The following is a 24,021-nucleotide window of genomic DNA, read 5'->3' as shown; positions in this document are numbered from 1 at the left end:
GAGACGTGGCTGCACGATCCGTTACTGCCATGCGGATAAGATATTTGTCATCTCGACTGCTACTGATACGAGGCCGTTGGGATCCAGCACGGCATTCCGTATTACCCTCCTGAACCCACCGATTCCATATTCTGCTAACAGTCATTGGATCTCGACCAACGGCAGCAGCAATGTCGCGATACGATAAACCGCAATCGTGATAGTCTACAATCCGACCTTTATGAAAGTCGGAAACGTGATGGTACGCATTTCTCCTCCTTACACGAGGCACCACAACAACGTTTCACCAGGCAACGCCGGTCAACTGCTGTTTGTGTATGAGAAATCGGTTGGAAACTTTCCTCATGTCAGGACGTTGCAGGTGTCGCCACCGGCGCCAACCTTGCGTGAATGCTCTGAAAAGCTAATCATTTGCATATCACAGCATCTTCTTCCTGTCGGTTAAATTTCGCGTCTGTAGCACGTCATCTTCGTAGTGTAGCAATTTTAATGGATAGTAGTGTATGTTATTGCAAAAAAATAAAACAACTAACACCATGAAGTAGTTGTTACACATTAACGTACCAACGAGCACAGTATATGTACCTATAGCCCTAGCACCTTGCATAATGGTTGTTTTAATGGCCAGTAGTGTATTTCTACGGATGACAATGCGCCCTGTCACCAAGTCAGAATTGTTCGCGATTTGTCTGAAGACAGTTCGAGTGACTGATTTGGTCACCCATCGAACATTTGTGACACATAATCGGGAGGTCAGTTCGTGCACGAAATCCTGCACCGCATCTCCGGGCAAAATGAGGTCCAGCGCAATATTTTGGAGGTATCCCCCGACTTTTCTCATCTAAGCGTAGCTGGTGACTTTACTCGAAGTGGTCTCAACAGTAGAGGGGCCGCGTACCTCTGGAATCCACTGTCCGAGGAATCGGCGGCTGCGGGGGCGGCGTCGGCGGGCTGCCGCTGCTGGAGCTTCTCGGGGGCGGGCTTGCCGCCCAGGTGGCGGGGCGGCAGCAGCGCGGCCGGCGTGAGGGCGGCGCCGCCCGCCAGCAGGCCGCGCGTGCCGATGTTCTGCAGGCCGAGCTGGCGCAGCACGTCGTAGTTGCCGAAGAACTGCGGCTGCCCCACCAGCACGAACTTCTGGCCCGGCCGCGGCGCCAGCGGCGACAGCGGCAGCGGCAGCGGGCTCAGGCCAGGCTGTTGAGGCTGCTCGGCGGGGGGCAGGCCCTCGTCCAGGTCCTCCAGGCGCGCCGGCGCTGCAGCTGGAGCTGGAGCCTGAGCTGGAGCTGCAACCGCCGACCCTGCAGCCGACTCTCCGCCAGCCGCCGCTGCGGGGGACGACGCCGGGTTCTCCACCTTCTGCGGCTGCAACAGCACAGACCCTACTGTAAGACTTGAGCGATCACCGGTTCTTCGGCGACGTGAGACACGGTACCTTGGAATCGTTGTTGTTGTTGTGGTCTTCAGTCCCGAGACTGGTTTGATGCAGCTCTCCATGCTACTCTATCCTGAGCAAGCTTACTTTATCTCCCAGTACCTACTGCAACCTACATCCTTCTAAATCTGCTTGGTGTATTCATCTCTTGGTCTCCCTCTACGATTTTTACCCTCCTCGCTGCCTTCCAATGCTAAATTGGTGATCCCTTGATGCCTCAGAACATGCCCTACCAACCGATCCCTTCTTATGGTCAAGTTGTGCCACAAACTTCTCTTCTCCCCAATCCTATTCAATACCTCCTCATTAGTTATGTGATCTACCCATCTAATCTTCAGCATTGTTCTGTGGCACCACATTTCGAAAGCTTCTATTCTCTTCTTGTCCAAACTAGTTATCGTCCATGTTTCACTTCCATACATGGCTACACTCCATACAAATACTTTCAGAAACGACTTTCTGACACTTAAATCTATACCCGAGGTTAACAAATTTCTCTTCTTCAGAAACGCTTTCCTTGCCATTGCCAGTCTACGTTTTATATCCTCTCTACTTCGACCATCAGCAGTTATTTTGCTCCCCAAATAACAAAATTCCTTTACTGCTTTACGTGTCTCATTTTCTAATCTAATACCCTCAGCATCTCCTCACTTAATTCGACTACATTCCATTATCCTCGTTTCGCTTTTGTTGATTTTCATCTTATATCCTCCTTTCAAGACGGTATCCATTCCGTTCAACTGCTCTTCCAAGTCCTTTGCTGTCTCTGACAGAATTAAAATGTTATCGGCGAACCTTTTTATTTCTTCTCCATGGATTTTAATACCTACTCCTAGAAATCATCATTGACGAAAGGTGGAACTTCGGGAAATACATTGACACCGTAACCCAGAAAGCCCTTCAAACATTAAACAATCTCGTCTCCTTCGGACACAAAAGATTTCATCCTTACCCTAATCTGATAAAATTATACCACAACAGTATCTTAACATCAATAGTGGGTTACGGCTCCGGAGTCTGGCTCACTAGGGTTGTGCCCGCCATGACAGTGAGAAGGGTTCAGAGAAATATGATACTCAGATCTGTGGGGGCCTATACAACAAAAAAAATGGCTCTGAGCACTATTCGACTTAACTTCTGTGGTCATCAGTCCCCTAGAACTTAGAACTACTTAAACCTAACTAACCTAAGGACATCACACATATCCATGCCCGAGGCAGGGTTCGAACCTGCGACCGCAGCGGTAGCACGGTTCGAGACTGTAGCGCCTAGAATCGCTCGGCCACGCCTGAGCAACATCTCCAGGGGGAGCCCTATTAGTCATAATGAGGCTCTGGACATCAAAATTAGAAAGCAGGCTGCGTGGTTCTGGGTCAAAAAAGGGAACACCACGAAGACAGAAGAGATCTTAGGCACTGGGGTTGAGGATAAGGGTGAGATACGGCAAAGGGACGGGCAAATGTGGCATAAACTATGGGAGGCGTATCAAACAGGACGTAGAACTTTTGAATTCCTTCCGAGCGTTAGGGAACGGCTGGAAATGAGATACTTTGAACCCAATCGAGGACAGATCCATTTTCTCACTGGACATGGGCCATAGTGGACATATTTATGTCGGATTGGGAAGAGGGCCACACCCGCGTGTGAATGTGGTGAACCAGAGGGCACTCCCGATCATGTGATCTACGAGTGCCCCCTTTTCAATGATGTTGCTTCCACACTACGTGACCAGTTACCCGACCGCGACACATGCCAGTTGCTAAGACAAGAAGACACTTTTCAAACTCTCAACAAACTAGCAGATGAGGTATCACGAAAAGTGTTAAAGGAATACCTGAGGGACATAAATTAACGTAAAAATTGAGACATACCAAATACTGAATAAGCGCCCTACTCCTATACTGAATGCGCGTGGATAGGCCGACTTTCGTCGTAGTCTGGAATCCGCCACGTACAGGACTAGGGGGCGTGGAGAACAACATCACCAATACTAGACAAAGCACCGGATGTGACTTAGGTTAGAACTAGTTAGTAGGTCTTAGATTAGGAAATTAGTTATTAGGAACTTGCAGCGAATAACATCTTTGGCCTGCACAGTGTCAGGGGCATCCCCATCGGGATTAGCTCGATGGGCAGGGCTCTACAGGTAGGTTTATATATTCCTGACACAACTGTGACGTTGCTGGCAGTAGAGTTTTAGTTAAGATAATATACATGAAATATTAATAATAATAATAGTAGAAATGAAGCTGCCCATTGTCATTAGTTATAGCTGTAGCTCACAAATTAATTAAACCTATAATTAGCTGCAATTGATGTTTGAACAAATTAGGACCCACTAATCGTATAAGGAAGTGGGTTATGTTTGTATAATTATTATTATTATTATTGAAATAAATTTAAAAAATAGCACAGACAACCCTTCTAACAGCTGCTACAAATAGCTGAAAGCCCGAGTTCTTGTTAATCATGCATCTAATTTTTAATAGTAAAAAATCGGGTTTTTTTCTAATTCCCAAGTTTAATCTGTAACTAAAATAAAAATTTGAATAAACGCTTCACAGGGCCCTGGCCGTGTCAGATTTGTGTCTCGAGGTTTCGGCGACTTCCTCTGTCGTCATGGTCAGGAGATATTTCAATGGGCCATTACATACCGGGTGGTTGTAAATAAAGTGCAGCTACTCACAGAGGTAGAGAGTGGACTGTAATTATCATGTGGTAATGAAACTTGGTAGGTATTCTAATACGTTAATGCTGAACCGATTTACATTGGAAGAAAATATCTCCATTTTTGGCCACCAGCTGCAAATCTGGCGCTATGAATGCAAGAAAGATGTATGGAAATGTTTCCATATGTAATGGATTAGGAACAGGACGTGGGCAGAAAAGGTTCAAATGACTCTGAGCACTATGAGACATCTGAAGTCATCAGTCCCCTAGACTTAGAACTACTTAAACCTAACTAACCTAAGGACATCACACACATCCATGCCCGAGGCAGGATTCGAACCTGCGACCGTAGCAGCAGCGCGGTTCCAGACTGAAGCGCCTAGAACCGCTCGGCCACAACCGCCGGTGCAGAAAAGGGTAAACCAGTGAGAAAGGGATAATCATGATGTTATTATTAACAGGTGCTTACACAGTTTGTTCAATATGAGCACAGGACTCGTCGACCCGATGCTGTACTGAGCCACATTTACAACTGCTTGCCAAAATATTTTTTTCCTGTGTAAATCGGTTCCGTATTAACGCGTTAGAATATGAATGAAGTTTCGCTGTCATGTAATATTACAGCCCGCACTCGACTTCTGTGAGTAGTTGGTCTTCAATGGTAACCACCTGGTACTTAAGATGGGCGAACTACGTCATGGAGATGTTACACAATCAAGGAACTTCCACATGCTAGAAGAGATTACATCAATGTATAAAATCATGGAGAGAATACTGTATGAGCGAAACCACCCTAAAATGCTACACCTTCGACAGCATCTTATATAACTGTGATAGTGAAACTGATAGTAAGGTGGTTGTATCCTGTTAAGCTAAGTACTGAAAGAATGAGAAATGATTATAGACAGAATGAAACCAACGGTTTGTACCAAGGGTACAGATATGTGCTTATGGAAAGAAAATATGATCGCCAGGCCAGAGTGGGCAAAAGTAATTTCAAGGAAATCTATTGTAATGGTTTCCTGGCTTATAAGAACTGCTGGATCATGTCACACTTCAATAATAAGAAAGGTTGTAATCAGATATGAACACACTCACAGGCTCTTACAATAACGACTGCCTGACACTATTAATGCGGTCGCACGGTTCGAATCCTGCCCTGGGCATAGATGTGTGTGGTGTCCTTAGGTTAGTTAGGGTTAAGTAGTTCTAAGTTCTAGGGGACTGATGACCTCAGAAGTTAAGTCCCATAGTGCTCAGAGCCATTTGAACCATTTTTACATGTTTTGCACGTCGGAGCCCAAAATTTGCTATCAATTGGATCTGGTATTTCAGTTCAAGCATTTAAATACACATAATCCTCAAGAATAAACACATAAACTTTAAATTAATTTTCACTGTTAATTTACTAATACAATTACTGTAGCATGGGGTGACCTCGAATCTGTTCTATCTTGTAACTTTTTCAATAGCCAACACACTCAAGAGTGAACATTAGCAGCATATATACATCAACATAAATAAACAGTTTTCATTGATTACGAACCTTAATCTATTATGGCCAGTAACCTTAATGGTAATCTCGGTATCTAGTCAGAAGTTTAAATCGTGTGAAATAACTTCAGTATAACTTTTCTTTTAATAGACCTTTAAGTACCTATGTGACTACTATTAAGTGAAATTACAGTCTTTAATTAACACATGGAGCACTTTGAAGTAAGGCCTACTTCCAAATCACTAAAATGATTCCTGATGATGTAACACTTTATTTTACATAGGTTTTATATAACACCTTCAGTTTGATGCAGTGCTCGGACTGATCATGGAATCCATGTAGGATCTTAACAAGGCTGGTAAATCAGTACAAAGCAACGAATGTAACACAGCACTACACTGTGGCGATTATACTGCAGAAACCTTACTAAACACTGCTTCATGGACAAAACTAAAACGTAACTATGCGTGAAAGTGTACTACTCACGCTTCAAATGTTAGCCACACAATCGTGCCTCCAGAATCACTTCGTACCGTAACTTCTTCTGACTTCGCGCGTTAAGATTTCTGTTATGAAGGTGCCTCCCTCAGTCATTTCCTACTACTTACAGTACTGTAGTTCCTATGCATGAACCAGGTACATTAATTAATAATTATCAGTATAGAGTGAGCAGCAATGAAATGTGCAAATTGCAGGGACGGATTCCTGACTTGAAATGGAGGTACTCTCAAAGTTTATCCAGAAATGCATCGTTGCCTCGGTAGATGGCGCTGACGAATGACAGTTCCTCTAACCACGTGCTGTGTGTTCCTTGTGTGTTGCAGGTTGTGTGACTGAAGCAGCAGAATGGTCGGATAGTCACGTCGGGAACAAGGCGAGATGATGTCTGATTATACCAAAACGAGTACCCTAAGGGACACCACCAAATCACACAACATTTCAAGGCATTATTGGGCGTTTGTGTGATCATGGGTCCTTTCAGGGAGACGAACGCTCAGGGTGTTGGCGGACTGTGGGTTCAGCAGATTTGGAGGACTGCATTCTACAGGGTATTGAGACGAACCCTAGCACAAGCTCCAGGCAAGTGGTCTGCCAACATGGTGTACACCAAAGTACAATTATGTGTATCCTCCACGAGAACCACTACCATCTATATTACCTGCAATCCGAAGAAGTCTACTTGAACGTCTTTTGTGACGTGGATTCAATGGAGCCCTATACTGTGTTCTGGGGCGATTTGTTGTTGTTGCACGCACACCGTCGATTTTCGGGCACATTTTCATAGGGTAATTTTTCCTCCATTTCCAGTCAAGAAGCCGTCCTAGCATTTATACTAAATGACATAATTTTAAAATGACATTTACACAAAATTAAAACATCACAGAAATTTTAAAAAATCTTGAAATATTTTCATATTCATCTGTAAGTCAATGAATTTAACGGTTACAGGTATTACACAATGAGTATTCTGGGTGGTTATAATTAAAATGGACCTACTCACAGAGGTCCAGTGCGGGCTGTAATTAAAAACTTGGTATATACACAGAGTCCCATTTATCTTGACCACCCTAAATAACTGTTTGTCCAGATGCAAGTTACAAAATGTTTCAAGCAAATGTTCTTTAGCCGTTAGGGGGACACCAGTCAGCATGATTGCCTTCGTTGCAGTTTTGCTTTTTAGAAAGATATGAACAGCAGTATGACTTTTTAAATGGCACCCTGTATTTTTTATTCGGTAATTCATTTCTCCTCCTAAAGATCTAGCCGGCCGTTGTGCCCGAGCGGTTCTAGGTGCGTCAGTCAGGAACCGCGCTGCTGCTACGGTCGCAGGTTCGAATCCTGCCTCGGGCATGGATTTGTGTGATGTCCTTAGGTTAGTTAGGTTTAAGTAGCTCTAAGTTCTAGGGGACTGATGACCTCCGACGTTAAGTCCCACAGAACCCCTAGAACCGCTCGGCCACACGGCCGGCTCCTCTTGTGGATGAAGTGCCGCTAAGAACCAGACTGCTTATGTGGTATCAACACGATGGATGCCCAGCACATAATGCCTTGCGTGCACATCGTGTTCTGAACCGAAGGTATCCTGCCAGATATATTGGTCGAGGAGGAACAGTTACTTGGACTGCTAGGTCTCCTGATTTACATTCTCTGCACTTTTTTCTTTGGGGACGCATTAAAGACGTTGTCCATCGCAAATAGCAGGCAACACTGGAAGCAGTAAATAATTCTTTCATTCAATGAGGGCAGCAGTGTATCGGTGTCCAGGGTCATCATTTTGAGCACCTTTGAATGTTATACTCCTGGGTAATCATACAGGAGAGTCAAAGTCAATTTTGTGTTATGCCTTTACTTGGTTTTCATTAGTTTTCTGACAACTCCAGCAAGTGGGCGAGTTTGTGGTCCTGGGCTCAAAGTCAATGTTGTGTTATGTAATTAATAACGTGTTTCAGTGAATGGTATACTGTGATATATTTTTGAATAGGTCTTTAGGAGTGGAAATGAATTACCGAATAAAAAATACTGAGTGCCATTTAAAAGAGTCATACCACTGTTTATATTTTTCTAAAAAACAAAGTTACAACGAATGCAGTAATGCTGATTGATGTCCCCCTGACGGCTAAAGAACATTTGCTTGAAACATTTCGTAACTTGCATCTGGACAAACACTTATTTATTGTGGTCAAGATAAATGGTTCACCCTGTGTAGCAATGCGTTAACGCGGAACCGATTTATGCTGAAAAAAAATTAGTTCGAATTTTGGCCACCAGGTTCAAATCTGGAGCTGTGAATGGAAGAAAAAACTAACCTAAGGACATCATACACATCCATGCCCGAGGCAGGATTCGAACCTGCGACCGTAGTGTGACTGGAAGAAAGGCATATAGAAATGTTTCCATATGAAGGGTGCTGGGAAAAAAGGATGAGGATCCACTTTTTATGAAAAATGAGCTTGCAGTGAATTTGTATAGATGTCCTACCATCCTGTACCTTCTTCTTGTTAGTGTTTCCCGTATATTCCTTTCCTCACCGTTTCTACGGAGAACCACCTCATTCCTTACCTTATCAATCCACCTTGTACTTTTACGGCTACCAATGTAAAACTTTCCGTACTCTTGACCATGGGATGGTCTATTCTGGTTACACTGCACGAGCACTAGCACATGCTGGTTTGTCAGTTACACCAACAGCAACCTCGTCAATAGCTTCAACCGGCTTAGGAGGCCTTCCTCTTCCAGGTGCCACGCCAGGCTTAACAGTGTTTTCGAATTTCGTTATAATCTTTTTTAAACCATTTAATGACATCAGGCTTCGCCTCAGACCTCTCAGTCGGCGATATTTTCTCAACGCAGCGCTGTAGCGGCTGCCATTCACGTAAAACAGTTTCAGTAACAGCACATGGTATGTATTCTCGATAGCCATACGGTTCGTTGACGTTATGGCTTGTCAAATGACAGCGTGGATGTCATATCTTTATACAAACAGCGTACAGCGCCAAATTTGAACCTGGTGGCCAAAACTGGAACTAACTTTCTTGGCGCCTAACTCGGTTTTGTATTAAAGCATTAGAATATGAAGGGCTTATTTCAATAGTAATACAAGTCTATTTTTGTTCATTCTGAGATACAGAGTCCTAAAGTTGAAAGTATTTATACTTGAATAATTCTGGTATCTCAACTGCAGATTTTTCAGCGCTCATTTAGCTTTAGGACTCTGTATCTCAGAATGAACAAAAATGGACTTTAAACTTCCTGGCAGATTAAAACTGTGTGCCGGACCGAGACTCGAACTCGGTTCCCGAGTTCGAGTCTCGGTCCGGCACACAATTTTAATCTGCCAGAAAGTTTCGTATCAGCGCACACTCCGCTGGAGAGTGAAAATCTCATTCTGGAAACATCCCCAAGGCTGTGGCTAAGCCATGTCTCCACAATATCCTTTCTTTCAGGAGTGCTAGTTCTGCATGGTTCGCAGAAGAGCTTCTGTAAAGTTTGGAAAGTAGGAGACGAGATACTGGCAGAAGTAAAGCTGTGAGGACGGGGCGTGAGTCGTGCTTGGGTAGCTCAGTTGGCAGAGCACTTACCCGTGAAAGGCAAAGGTCCCGAGTTCGCGTAAGGTCCGGCACACAGTTTTAATCTGCCAGGAAGTTTCATATCAGCGCACACTCCGCTGCAGAGTGAAAATCTCATTCCGGAAAAATGGACTTGTACCACTATTGAAATAAGCCTTAAATAAGTCCTAAAGTTAAATGAGCGCTGAAAAATCTGCAGTTGAGATATCAGAAATATTCAAGTATAAATATTTATTTTGAAGTAAGCCCTTCATATGTTCCAAGTTTCGCTGCTATGCGATGGTTACAGCTCACACTGAACCTCCGTGGGTAACTGTTCATTAATTATAACCACCCAGTGTAAACAGGTCGGCTTGTCGAGCTAGTTTGAGTCTGTAACAAAAAAAAAAAAAAAAAAAAAAATGGCTCTGAGCGCTATGGGACTTAACTTCTAAGGTCATCAGTCCCCTAGAACTTAGAACTACTTAAACCTAACTAACCTAAGGACATCACACACATCCATGCCCGAGGCAGGATTCGAACCTGCGACTGTAGCGCCTTTAACCGCTTGGCCACCCCGGCCGGCTGAGTCTGTAACAGCTTTCAGAGTCATTGAAGCGTCTGATGATGTCTCCAGCATTGGAAGACGAAACGTTTGCAACGGAATAATTCGTGCCTTGTGGACCACTGCCTTAAGCTAATAAGTATCAGCAATAACGCAAATACGGACGGAGAAAACACGCATTCTATAATCGTAGGTTTGTTCATGAGGCTGTGTTCAGAGACAGCAGATTAGTGGAAATCTGCGATATTAAATGTGCCAGCGTTCTGAAATCTTTACTTATTGTCTGCCCAGTGTAGGTGGGATGTGCTAGCAATATTTGGTCAACATCTTGATGGATACAATCATTCTGAAGGTTGCATTTCTAAAAATTTGAAAATATTACATACTGCGCCAAAAGGACCACTGCTAAATACTTTAGAAGAAATTGAAATCTTTTCACTTCACAAAAGTAATCCATTATCTGTTTTAAACGAACAAATTCAGTTCAAAGACAAACATTTCTTTGAGCTTTTCGATGATCTGCTTTAGAATGTTTACTCTTCTCTCCTTTGTTTTTTTAAAAATATTAAGACTTTTAGGAAATATTTTATCTTTACATTGTACTTTTATTTCACCAAACATTATTTTATGACTGACTATCTGTTTTAGAAATTTTGCTTATATGCTTTTAGACTGCGTATTACTAATTCACATCCTTTTATTTTTGACACTATGGCTCATAATGTTATAATTTTAAATTCCTTCCATTTTCATTATTTTTATTTGTTTATAAGACTGGCATATAACTTAAGGAATAGAAATGCCTTTTAAAAAAGTCACATGTAATTTACATACCAACTTCATAGACAATATTTTATATATATGGACAACTACTTCATATCGTATTTGGCTCTGAGCACTATGGGACTCAACATCTTAGGTCATAAGTCCCCTAGAACTTAGAACTACTTAAACCTAACTAACCTAAGGACATCACACACACCCATGCCCGAGGCAGGATTCGAACCTGCGACCGTAGCAGTCCCGCGGTTCCGGACTGCAGCGCCAGAACCGCTAGACCACCGCGGCCGGCTCATATCGTATTTGTGCAGTATGTAGTATACATGTCAGCTAAAGATTATTGCAGCCTAATCATTGAAAAACGTTTCAATAAAGACATGTTGCTGCTCAATAATACATCGTCTGACGTGATAGTCTTTGCTTTTCCACTTCCGTAACAACTTCGTTGGAAAGAAGCCTGCTGCCACATCTTTGCACTGGCGTTTGTCCTCACCATGGCAACCACTAGTTCGCCTATCGACTTTACAACAACTTCAGTGGAAAGAAGCCTGCTGCCTCATCTTTGGAACGGCGTCCAACTTCACCATGGCAACCAGTGGTTCCAAATGGTTCACTAACAGGCCTTGAGAGGGCAACCCATGTACTGCCAAACCGAAGTTCATTTATCCTACATATTTAAATATTTTTAACGCTTGTTAATTGACAGTAGCTGTTTAATAAGCTAAGTTTAGTGTGCATTTATTTTTAATTCTTAACAATGTTCTTTTAACTAAGAAATTTTAAATTGTAATTCGACTTATAACTCATTGGTTAGTAATGACATCATGCCGTCAGAAGTGGGTAGAGCCTCCATTATATATAGTAAGACGTGCACTGGTTTCTCCAGTAGTGATTCTCCAACAGAAAGAGTTTCCTAATCAATGGTAATTCATCGTTTTATTGCTTTATAACTTTATGTATTTTGTTTAATGTATATGGCCCTCTAATTAAAGCTTTGTATACAACTTGTAGGTCTGAAGATGAGCACAGTGGTGGTCGAAACCAGTCACCTTGATAAATAAATTGTGATCAAGACTGTTTTTAATAGTAAATATTTGTAAGACATTGATCACTGCCTGTCCCATAATGTATTCAAAAGCACCTTCAGTTGTCTGGGCCGGGCGCCGCGGGGCATTTCGCTCCGCTTGGCTTCAGTCCGGTGTTTATTCGCGAACTCCACGTCCAGGAAGGAGTCTGCGGGCGCCGTGGGCAAACATTGACAAACAGCGGCGGCGGCGGCGGCGGCAAGTAGGCGGTCACTGCCCCCAGCGTCCCTATCAGAGCGGGCTGCCCGCCACGTCGTGCTGCGCTGTTTCTTTTTCGCCGCCACCAGTTCTGCCACCTCGTCACGCAGGCCGTACCGCGGCCCGCTCGCCGACTGGTCCGGAATGCGAAGCGGCGTCGCCGTGCCGGCCGTTGACCCGTTCCGCTTAATGGTGCTCGATTTGGGATGGAAATAGCAGATCGAGGCAAGTTTGCTAGTATTCCAGCAGCTTGCGGCGAAGAGCGCGGACTGCGTGTAACCGCTGACTTCGCATCCAAATTACTGTAACGGCATTCCTGTTCACAGGTGTAGCGGAATAGACTCTGTATTCTAGCGCGCCTGCCACCTTGTGGATTACAGTGTGTACGTCTCTCCACACATACTGTTATCCATTTCGGAGATCTGTGTACCACTCTGGGATTATAGCTTCACACGTACACCTTATAGTCACTGTAGAGTATCTTGCACTGTTCTCATTTACGGACAAGTAGAACGACTGTAGTTAACATTTTGAGTACCAGCCACTTACACTGAGCTGAATAAGTCATGGGATAGCACTATGCACATATACGTATGGTGGTAGTCGTCGTCGGCTGATACTCATATCCGAGTTTTCATTTCTCGCCTGAGATTTCCTTTGTCACGGTTCAGGCGTGGAAGTGTCGTTGATGGCTTAGCAATCCTATCCTAGCATGGGACAGGCGGCCACAGACATTACAGCTGATGGAAGGTGGAGGACGTGGCTGAGCCTGGAGGAGTTTACGTCTCCGGCGTTTGTCATTCTCCATTGTTTGACGTTCCAGCTCAAAGTTATGAAGGCCATTTGAGGTAACCGAGCGCCAGCGACTTCGATCTCCTGCTATTGTGGACCAGTTACTCGGATCGATGTTTTTCTTGTACTGATCTTTATAATGTTTGAGAGGGGCACCTCGTGGCCTTTTACCTGTGCTCACTTCGCTGTACAGCATTTGGCGTGGAAGTCTGTCATTTTTCATCCGCTGGACATGTCCGACCCATCTCAGTTGATGCCCAATGATAAGAGCTTCCATGGTGTACAATTTTGGTTTCTCAAGAACGTCCAGGTTTCGCAACCATATAGCAGGGTAGAAATGACTACAGCTTTGTACACCAACAGTTTGGTGTACAGTGTTAGCTCTTTATTCAGGAAGACACGCTTTGTAAGACGTCCAAATGCTACATGGGCAGCACGTAATCTATTCTCCACATCTTTTCCAGATAAGCAGTTAGATGACAGTATGCTTCCTAGGTAGAGGAAATGGTCCACTTGTTCCAAGGATGTATCATAAATGGATATACTGACATCAGGAACGGAGGATCCAGAAAGATGGCTGCGCCATCACCTTTGTCTTTGGAATATTGATGGAGAGACCAAATCGTTGTACGCCCTGCTGAAGGAATCAACTGACAGATCCAACTCTGCAGGTGAATGAGCTGGAGAAGCATTGTCATCAGCATACTGCAGCTCTGTCACACGAGTGGTTGGGTTCGGTTGTTTGGGGAAGGAGACCAGACAGCCAGGTCATCGGTCTCATCGGATTAGGGAAGGACAGAGAAGGAAGTCAGCCGTGTCCTTTCAAAGGAACCATCCCGGCATTTGCCTGGAGCGATTTAGGGAAATCACGGAAAACCTAAATCAGGATGGCTGGACGCGGGATTGAACCGTCGTCCTCCCGAATGCGAGTCCAGTGTGCTAGGCACTGCGCCACCTCGCTCGGTCACACGAGTGGTACTGGTGAACCTTTTGGAATGGAGTCTGGACTGGTTGAATAATCCTCCATCGAACCTGTACTTTAATTCTATTCCTGCATTGTTTACGGATGTCTCGTAAAGCATACAATACAATACAGATACAGATACAATGCAAATAATGTTGGTGCAAGAACGCATCCTTCTTTAAGCCCACTTGTTATTGGGAATTCACCAGTTGTTTCATTCTGGCAGAGGACCTGCCTGGAGAGCTTCAGTCGAGTTAACAAAATGTTCAGGGCAGCCGAAGCGTTTTAAGACCGTCCACATGGCTTCTCTGGGAACTGTATCAAAGGCCTTTTCTACACTGTAGAAAATAAGTAGTAAAGGCTTTTGCTGTTCTCTGCACTTCTCCTGTAGTTGTCGTGCACAGAAAATCATGTCAGTTGTCCCTCTTGAAGGGAGGTATTTGCGGAGCTGCCACTTGTACTCAGGTGATTCATGTGGAAAAGTTTCTGACGTGATTACGGCTGCATGACGAGAATCAACAGTCTTTGAATGCAGAATGGTTATTGGAGCGAGATGCATGGGACCTTTCATTTCGGAGATCTTTAGGGAATTCAATATTCCCAGATCCATAGTGTCAAGTGTGCGGCGAGAATACCGTATTTCGAGCACTGACTCTCACCACGGACAACGCAGTAACCGTTGATGTTCACCTAGCGACCGAGAGAAGCGGCTTTTGGGTAGAAGACAAGCAATACTGCTTGAAATAACCGCAGACGTACGTAGGACTTATCCGTCGGATAATGCGGTGAAATCTGGCGTAATTGGGCTATGGCAGCAGACGACCGACGCGAGTGCCTTTTCTAACAGCACGACATCGCCAGCAGCGCCTCTCCTGCACTCGTGACCATATCGCTCGGGCCCTAGGTGACTACAAAACCGTGGCCTGATCAGATGAGTCCCGATTTCGGTTGGTAAGAGCTGATGGTAGTACTCGGGTGTGCCACAGACCCCTCAAAGCCATGGAACCAAGTTGCCAACAAGGCACTGTGCAAGCTGCTGGTGGCTTCATAATACGTAGTATGGGATGTGTTTATATTGAATAGACTTTGTCCTCTGGTCCAACTAAACCGATCCCTGACTGTAACTGGTTATATTCGGCTACTTCGAGACCGTTTCCAGCCATTCAGCAATTGAATTTTTGTAGATGACAATACGCTTGTCACTGGGCTACAATTGTTTTCCATTGGTTTTAAAAAATATTCTCGACACTTCGACCAAATGGTTTGGCCACCGAGGTTGCCTGACATGAACTCCACCGAATATTTATGGGACATAATTGAGAGGTCAATTCGAGCACAAAATTCTTCACCAGCAACACTGTTGTAGAGGCAGCATGGCTGAGTGTCATTGCAGGGGTACTTGTAACGACTTGCGGAGTCAATGCTGCACTACACTGGGCAAAACGAGGTACGAAACGATATTAGGGGGTGTCCCATGACTTGTTTCGGCAATGGCCTTACCGCAGTGGATACACCGGTTCCCGTCAGATACCTGAAGTTAAGCGCTGTTGGGCGTGGCCGGCACTTGGATGGGTGACCATCCGGACCGCCATGCGCTGTTGCCATTTTTCGGGGTGCACTCAGCCTCGTGATGCCAACTGAGGAGCTACTGGACCGAATAGTAGCGCTCCGGTCAAAGAAAACCATCATAACGCCCGGGAGAGCGGTGTACTGACCACACTCCCCTCCTATCAGCATCCTCAGCTGAGGATGACACAGCGGTCGGATGGTCCTGGTGGGCCAAATGTGGCATGATGACGGAGTGCTTTTATGACTTGTTTCACCTCAGTGTACGTAAATCTACTCACTTCAGTGCTAGGCTGTTATCTCTATTTGATTTATTCAATGCATGGCATTTTCACTGTACTCGTAGTTCAAATTCTGGTACAAACTGAAGAAAAAATGTGAAACTAATTTTCTTACTTAGAAATAAAGCTTATTAATTACCTGTTGACCCATTTGAGTACCAGTGGCTTCTGCCTGAAAAAAAATTTTTTTTGTGAAGTACCAGTGTCTTTCCTATGAAATAAACGAAGCTATTGCAAGACATGGACATCTAGTGATGCACTGAGTTACTTCTATGAATGTAGTGCATTGTAGCAATCATTTCAGAGCAGCAGTCGGCGCGGATATTGTGCTATGTGATTGTAGGAGATTACGAAATGTGTGTTTTTTTTTTTTTTTTGTAGTGGTCATATTGCGCAGCTCATTGATAGTGAAAGTAAGTACATCTGAAGTAATTGCAACGTAAGTTTTCTGCTGCTTTCATGAACGGTTTTGAAATGAAACCACTGGAGCAGTTTGTACTTTCTCATATAAATTTATTAAATTTTAGGCCTATTTATGTTTGTTATTTAGCATTGTAATTTTTTAGGGAATATGACTTCATGGGAATTTCGAGATGAGGGATAGTTTCCTGGAAAAATACGAAACTACTTTGAAACAGCCGGCCAGGGTGGCCGAGCGGTTCTAGGCGCTACTTTCTGGAACCGCGCGGCCACTACGGTCGCAGGTTCGAATCCTGCCTCGGGCATGGATGTGTGTGATGTCCTTAGGTTAGATAGATTTAAGTAATTCTCAGTTTTAGGGGACTGATGACATCAGCAGTTAAGTCCCATAGTACTCATAGCCATTTCAACCATTTGAACTTTGAAATATATCTCATGAAACGATAAAGTATTGAAAATTCTACGCCCCAATGGTTCTATTTAAAATAATTTATTGTTTACTTTTTGAAATTTTATACTACATTCGTTACTTACTACGATGATAAAGGTCAATTTTGTGAAAACTTCAATTTTTTAAAAATCATTAGTGGTTCTCAAAGGATTAAGCAAATTTTAATTATGTTGTTATTCTATTAAACCTCTCAGTGTCACAGAGCTTGAGAAAGGTTGCCTTTTACAGGAGAAAAAAGTTTATTTTAGGATATCCTTTACATTTTACAAGGAAAAAAATTGTGTTTAAGTGTCTATACACAGTGAAAGGAAGAATATTTCAGAAAAACGTTTCAGTATTTCAGATAGAACTCATTTGCATACACTGAATCGATGAACATTGTATTCTAGCGTTCTGCAGTTGATGGTCACACGAAAAATGGCTACAAAAAATTTGCGACTGGCGTCCAAGGTAACTGTTTCCTCCCCTCAATAAGATAAATTGTAAGATCTTCATCCGCATCATCAGCATCAAAATGGCCGCTACGATCATCCTTAGAGTTTTCGAGAGTGCGAAGAAATCTGTGCGTGACTGAGTGGAATATTGCAAGACATGTTGCTTCGAGTACACAGTCGTGTCTCACACTCAACTGATTGGGTTCGTTGTTTCGACTGTCACACTGTATTGTCGTGAACGAAACTGAGAGGAACGTGGTCTAGGCGTACTAATACGCCTTCTCCTATCTGCGGGACAGCTAATATTACTCTCGAGAACTAACAGTTGAATGAGCAGCGCTGCCTGCAATGTTACGGGCACGGCGTTCTGTCCAACATTGAAAACAGTTCACTATTATGGACATGGAACCAAAATTGTGAAGATTTTTGAGTTTTCTTCCCCAAAGGTTGTCTTTGTGGAGTGAAATCAATAATGTATAAATCTTCACAAAGTGTATAAATGGAAGGAAGCTCTCATTATGAATCAATTACACTGGTGGCGAGCAAACACCGCAAACAGTAACAACCACAAAGTATTAAGCAGTTCACCTAAAGACGAAATAGTGCATAAAACTAGTTGCAAGAAAGACAGATATCAAGTTGAGAACCACAGGAAGAATCCTACGGAACTGCGAGTCTTCTTCTACCTTTCACAGATGAGGCCTATTTACCTGTTGTGATTAGTTCCACCTTTTAACTGGCCATCTTATGTTCTACTTTCCTTTGGGTTTGTAAGGGAAGGTCACCCTCGGATTGCTTCTTTTCCATTCGTTACAGATTCTCCTTGCAGTTTTGTTTACGTTCTTCTGTTTTGTCATTCACTGCGAAAATATTCAGTTTCTGGTCTAATGTTTTGATCAGGAATCTTGTCCGATTTACTGCTACCTTTGCTGCTCGTAAAAATTTCATTTCAGTCAAGTGAACGTGGCTACAATGTTTCCTCTTTATAACCCTGGTTTCTCTGACACATCGCAGACGGTGTATAAATGTAATTAATTGACGAAATAGTTGCAAATAACCTATTTCAGGCAACTGTTGGATGCTCAGCTTGGAAAACTTACCAGGTAGCATTAACAGAGATTATAGGAAAGATCCTAAGACGAACGAAATGTTTCGTTACGGGTTGGTTTAATATGGATACCACGCTACAAACTCTGTTGGCAGACACTAGATAGGCGTCGGGCATGACAGAGATTAAAACTGAGATAGCGCATGTTCGAAGAGTCAGCTCGCAAATCGGCGATGTTGCGGAAGATACAGAAATTATACGTCATACGAAAGCTTGCCAAAGTCGTGCTTCTTGCGAAGTACGTAACAGGGAAATGGTGAAGTTATAGTGGTATCAGAAGTAATCTCCTCTGCACACCGTAAGGAAGCTTCAGTAGTACTATCTGTAGAAAAAGGTAGGGTCAAACTTTGAGGAAATATTCTTCACACTTAGAAGAATAAAACGTGTTATATGGACATGGGTCTGGGAACTCTTTATTTCAACTTTAGGGCACATTTTCTACTTCTCTTCACAATCACGTTTATCATGGGAAACACACAGAAGTAGAACGTACCGCCCGCATCTCGTGGTCGTGCGGTAGCGTTCTCGCTTCCCACGCCCGGGTTCCCGGGTTCGATTCCCGGCGGGGTCAGGGATTTTCTCTGCCTCGTGATGGCTGGGTGTTGTGTGATGTCCTTAGGTTAGTTAGGTTTAAGTAGTTGTAAGTTCTAGGGGACTGATGACCATAGATGTTAAGTCCCATAGTGCTCAGATCCATTTGAACCATTAGAACGTACCAACATTATATGAAACGTTTTCTTACACCAAATGTTCAAAATACCCTGTTGGTTATAATGAATGTGTAGTACGTTGTAGTTCTTAGGTTCACAACCATCGTTCGTTGTTCCAATGGAGCAAAGGTAATGTTGACGCGTCACTCACTTCAGAGCTTGTGTGGACATGTGACAAACGTAATTGCTCTACTAGCATCAAGCACGTAGCGTCAACTGTTTAATCACGGACTATGCAAGCACGTAGCACGAACTGTTTAGTGTTCGTCACCGACATGGATTGCGGTGCAGTGCAATGGAAGTGTTCTCAAGTGCGGGGTTGGTAGATGAGCATTTTCTAGCAGATGGTATTGGCCGCAGCCCTCAACATTTATATCGGAAGCTATTTCCAGAACGATGGTGTCCCAGCAGGAGGACGTTTGAAAAACTGATCGCGGTGTTAGGAAGCATGAAACGTTTAAGCCTACTAGTTGCGACTGGAGAAGGACACCTCAGCTGGAGAAGGGACATCCTCATTCAGTTGTCGACAACCACAGTGTCAGCGTAAAAGAATTTGTGTAACAAGTAATGTTGACCTCGTGACTTTCTGGAGTGTGTCACCTGAAAACAATGCTGTATCCGCACCCTGCACAGCGTGTGCAGCCACTGTCAGTAGCAGGTGTTTCTGCTTGGGTTCACTCCTGCTAATAATACAGCTGGAACATAATGTCGCGAAGGACGTGTGCGGCCATAATGAAAAACATGTGTGAAGTTGTGCAGTCTGAAAATTGCTGAACATATCGCTGAGGAAACAATAATTGACTGTATGTAAGCTGCCTTAAGTATTTCAGCATTACGCATTTCGGACAACGCCATCATCAGGTATCCTGGAACATCACCTTGCACGTAGATACAGAACTTCCATATTGTAGCAGTAACTATCATAAGCCCGCCCTGTTACCCGTGCGGTCTAAAGCACTGCTTTCCGGGCGGGAAGGCGTGCCGGTCCCCAGCACGGTTCCGCCATGCGGATGAGTCTCGACGATGGTTTTTAGGCGGTTTTCCATCAGCCTCGGCGAATGCGGGCTGCTTCCCCTTATTCCGCCTGAGCTACACTATGTCGGCGATTGCTGCGCCAACACCGTCTCCACGGACGCGTACACCATAATTACTCTACCACGCAAACATTTGGGGTTAGACTCGTTTGGTGTGAGACGTTCCCGGGGGTCTACTGGGGACCGAACCGCACAATAACCTTGGGTTCGGTGTGGGGCGGCGGTGGGTTGAGTAGGGTTGTGGGGTTGTGAACCACTGAGGGCTACGGCGGGGACGAAGCGTCTCCGTCGTTTCTAGGTCCGCAGTTCAATACAATACAAGTATCACAATGAGACTGCTTGTGATCGTTAGTACTACAATGTGTAAGTTTTGTTTCTAAGTATAACATGATGTTCCAGGATATCTGATGATGGCAATGTCCGAAACGCCTAATTTTGGAATAATGAATTCAGGGAAAAGGAAGCAAGCAAGGATGGGATTTCCGATACAGGATGGCGTGATGGACGGTACAACATACAGCAGCTATATGAAGGAAGCAATGGATCGCAGAAAATGGAGAGGCAAAGGATCTGCTAATATAGCAGAACACTGATGATGATGAATTCAGCTTACTTACTGCCGACAATTTTTCCTCAACAACCTATTCAGCACTTTACAGACAGCACATACTTCTGCTAGAGATTCATTCAACAATTCGTCAACGTGAATTTTAGTGTAAAAATATTTTGGCAGCTTCAGTAAATTGCTGTGTCGTACAGTGCATGTTCTCGTCTCACCTTGGAGCCCTCGACGGGCGACGGTGAAGGCGCTGGGTTGATGATGGGGATGTGCGGGAACCAGGAGAGGATGGTGTCGATGAAGCCGCCGCCCACGCCGCCCCCGGCGCCGCCCCCGGAGCCGCCGTCCGGGTTGCTGCCGTCGGCGCCGTCGCGTAGCAACACGGCGCTCAGGCCGTTACCCGGCGCGCCGCCCACGTACACCACCGGCACCGCCGACGACACGCTGCAACGCCAAACACACGCTCTCACCTATCTACTCCTCACACTGCAACTATGTTGGCCAACGGCACTATGCGAGAAAAGCAAGTCACACCCTAGAGTTCCTGGGAGTTAGTATGGACAGAGGTCATTGTTGCCAACCGCACTAAAATACACTCCTGGAAATTGAAATAAGAACACCGTGAATTCATTGTCCCAGGAAGGGGAAACTTTATTGACACATTCCTGGGGTCAGATACATCACATGATCACACTGACAGAACCACAGGCACATAGACACAGGCAACAGAGCATGCACAATGTCGGCACTAGTACAGTGTATATCCACCTTTCGCAGCAATGCAGGCTGCTATTCTCCCATGGAGACGATCGTAGAGATGCTGGATGTAGTCCTGTAGAACGGCTTGCCATGCCATTTCCACCTGGCGCCTCAGTTGGACCAGCGTTCGTGCTGGACGTGCAGACCGCGTGAGACGACGCTTCATCCAGTCCCAAACATGCTCAATGGGGGACAGATCCGGAGATCTTGCTGGCCAGGGTAGTTGACTTACACCTTCTAGAGCACGTTGGGTGGCACGGGATACATGCGGACGTGCATTGTCCTGTTGGAACAGCAAGTTCCCTTGCCGGTCTAGGAATGGTAGAACGATGGGTTCGATGACGGTTTGGATGTACCGTGCGCTATTCAGTGTCCCCTCGACGATCACCAGTGGTGTACGGCCAGTGTAGGAGATCGCTCCCCACACCATGATGCCGGGTGTTGGCCCTGTGTGCCTCGGTCGTATGCAGTCCTGATTGTGGCGCTCACCTGCACGGCGCCAAACACGCATACGACCATCATTGGCACCAAGGCAGAAGCGACTCTCATCGCTGAAGACGACACGTCTCCATTCGTCCCTCCATTCACGCCTGTCGCGACACCACTGGAGGCGGGCTGCACGATGTTGGGGCGTGAGCGGAAGACGGCCTAACGGTGTGCGGGACCGTAGCCCAGCTTCATGGAGACGGTTGCGAATGGTCCTCGCCGATACCCCAGGAGCAACAGTGTCCCTAATTTGCTGGGAAGTGGCGGTGCGGTCCCCTACGGCACTGCGTAGGATCCTACGGTCTTGGCGTGCATCCGTGCGTCGCTGCGGTCCGGTCCCAGGTCGACGGGCACGTGCACCTTCCGCCGACCACTGGCGACAACATCGATGTACTGTGGAGACCTCACGCCCCACGTGTTGAGCAATTCGGCGGTACGTCCACCCGGCCTCCCGCATGCCCACTATACGCCCTCGCTCAAAGTCCGTCAACTGCACATACGGTTCACGTCCACGCTGTCGCGGCATGCTACCAGTGTTAAAGACTGCGATGGAGCTCCGTATGCCACGGCAAACTGGCTGACACTGACGGCGGCGGTGCACAAATGCTGCGCAGCTAGCGCCATTCGACGGCCAACACCGTGGTTCCTGGTGTGCCCGCTGTGCCGCGCGTGTGATCATTGCTTGTACAGCCTTCTCGCAGTGTCCGGAGCAAGTATGGTGGGTCTGACACACCGGTGTCAATGTGTTCTTTTTTCCATTTCCAGGAGTGTAATAATTGGATCCTTTTACCGACCTCCCAATTCAGATGATACAGTTGCTAAAAGGTTCAAAGAAAACTTGAGTTTAATTCCGAAGGTACGCATAAAACATCATTATAAATTGTGCTAAACGCATTCTCTGAAAACTATTTCGAGCAGTTTGTTCATGAGCCCACGCGAATAGTAAACGGCTATGAAAACACACTTGATATCTTAGCAACAAATAAGCCTGTGTCAATAACGAGCTTCCAAACGGATAAAGGGATTAGTGAACACAGAGCGGTCGTTGTTGTTGTGGTCTTCAGTCCTGAGACTGGTTTGATGCAGCTCTCCATGCTACTCTATCCTGTGCAAGCTTCTTCATCTCCCAGTACCTACTGCAGCCAACATCCTTCTGAATCTGCTTAGTGTATTCATCTCTTGGTCTCCCTCTTCCATTTTTACCCTCCACACTGCCCTCCAATAGTAAATTGGTGATCCCTCGATGTCTCAGAACATGTCCTACCAACCGATCCCTTCTTCTAGTTAAGTTGTGCCACAACCTCCTCTTCTGCGCAATTCTATTCAATACCTCCTCATTAGTTATGTGATATACCCATCTAATCTTCAGCATTCTTCTGTAGCACCACATTTCGAAAACTTCTATTCTCTTCTTGTCTAAACTATTTATCGTCCACGTTTCACTTACATACATGGCTACACTCCATACAAATACTTTCAGAAACGACTTCCGTACATTTAGATCTATACTCGATGTTAACAAATTTTTCTTCTTCAGAAACGCTTTCCTTGCCATTGCCAGTCTACATTTTATATCCTCTCTACTTCGACAATCATCAGTTATTTTGCTCCCCAAATAGCAAAACTCCTTTACTACTTTAAGTGTCTCATTTCCTAATCTAATTCCCCCAGCATCACCTGACTTAATTCGACTACATTCCATTATTCTCGTTTTGCTTTTGTTGATGTTCATCTTATACCCTCCTTTCAAGACACTGTCCATTCCGTTCAACTGCTCTTCCAAGTCCTTTGCTGTCTCTGACAGAATTACAATGTTATCGGCGAACCTCAAATTTTTATTTCTTCTCCATGGATTTTAATACCTATTTCCTACCTTTTCTTTTGTTTCCTTTACTGCTTGCTCAATATACAGATTGAATAACATTGGGGATAGGCTACAACCCTGTCTCACTCCCTTCCCAACTACTGCTTCCCTTACATGTCCCTCGACTCTTATAACTGCCATCTGCTTTCTGTACAAATTGTAAATAGCCTTTCGCTCCCTGTATTTTACCCCTGCCACCTTCAGAATTTGAAAGAGAGTATTCCAATCAACATTGTCAAAAGCTTTCTCTAAGTCTACAAATGCTAGAAACGTAGGTTTGCCTTTCATTAATCTTTCTTCTAAGATAAGTCGTAGGGTCAGTATT

The 24,021-nt window shown here is 44.8% G+C and overlaps 1 protein-coding gene across 1 annotated transcript in view; it reads right to left on the bottom strand.

Annotated features, from left to right (window-relative positions):
* The window catches only part of LOC126100668 (skin secretory protein xP2-like), a 96,755-nt gene that overhangs the window by 15,563 nt on the left and 57,171 nt on the right, over positions 1–24,021 (bottom strand). The window contains exons 3-4 of the mRNA XM_049911288.1: positions 20,806–21,031; positions 899–1,359 (exon numbers count right to left, since the gene is read on the bottom strand). Of these exons, the coding sequence (XP_049767245.1) occupies positions 899–1,359; positions 20,806–21,031 (687 nt within the window). The remainder of the gene's footprint in view (positions 1–898; positions 1,360–20,805; positions 21,032–24,021) is intronic.

This window comes from Schistocerca cancellata, chromosome 9 (genome assembly GCF_023864275.1).
Source record: "Schistocerca cancellata isolate TAMUIC-IGC-003103 chromosome 9, iqSchCanc2.1, whole genome shotgun sequence".
NCBI classification, from domain to species: domain Eukaryota; kingdom Metazoa; phylum Arthropoda; class Insecta; order Orthoptera; family Acrididae; genus Schistocerca; species Schistocerca cancellata.
The sequence above is the reverse complement of the archived record's forward strand: the minus strand, read 5'-3'. Positions and strand labels throughout refer to the sequence as shown.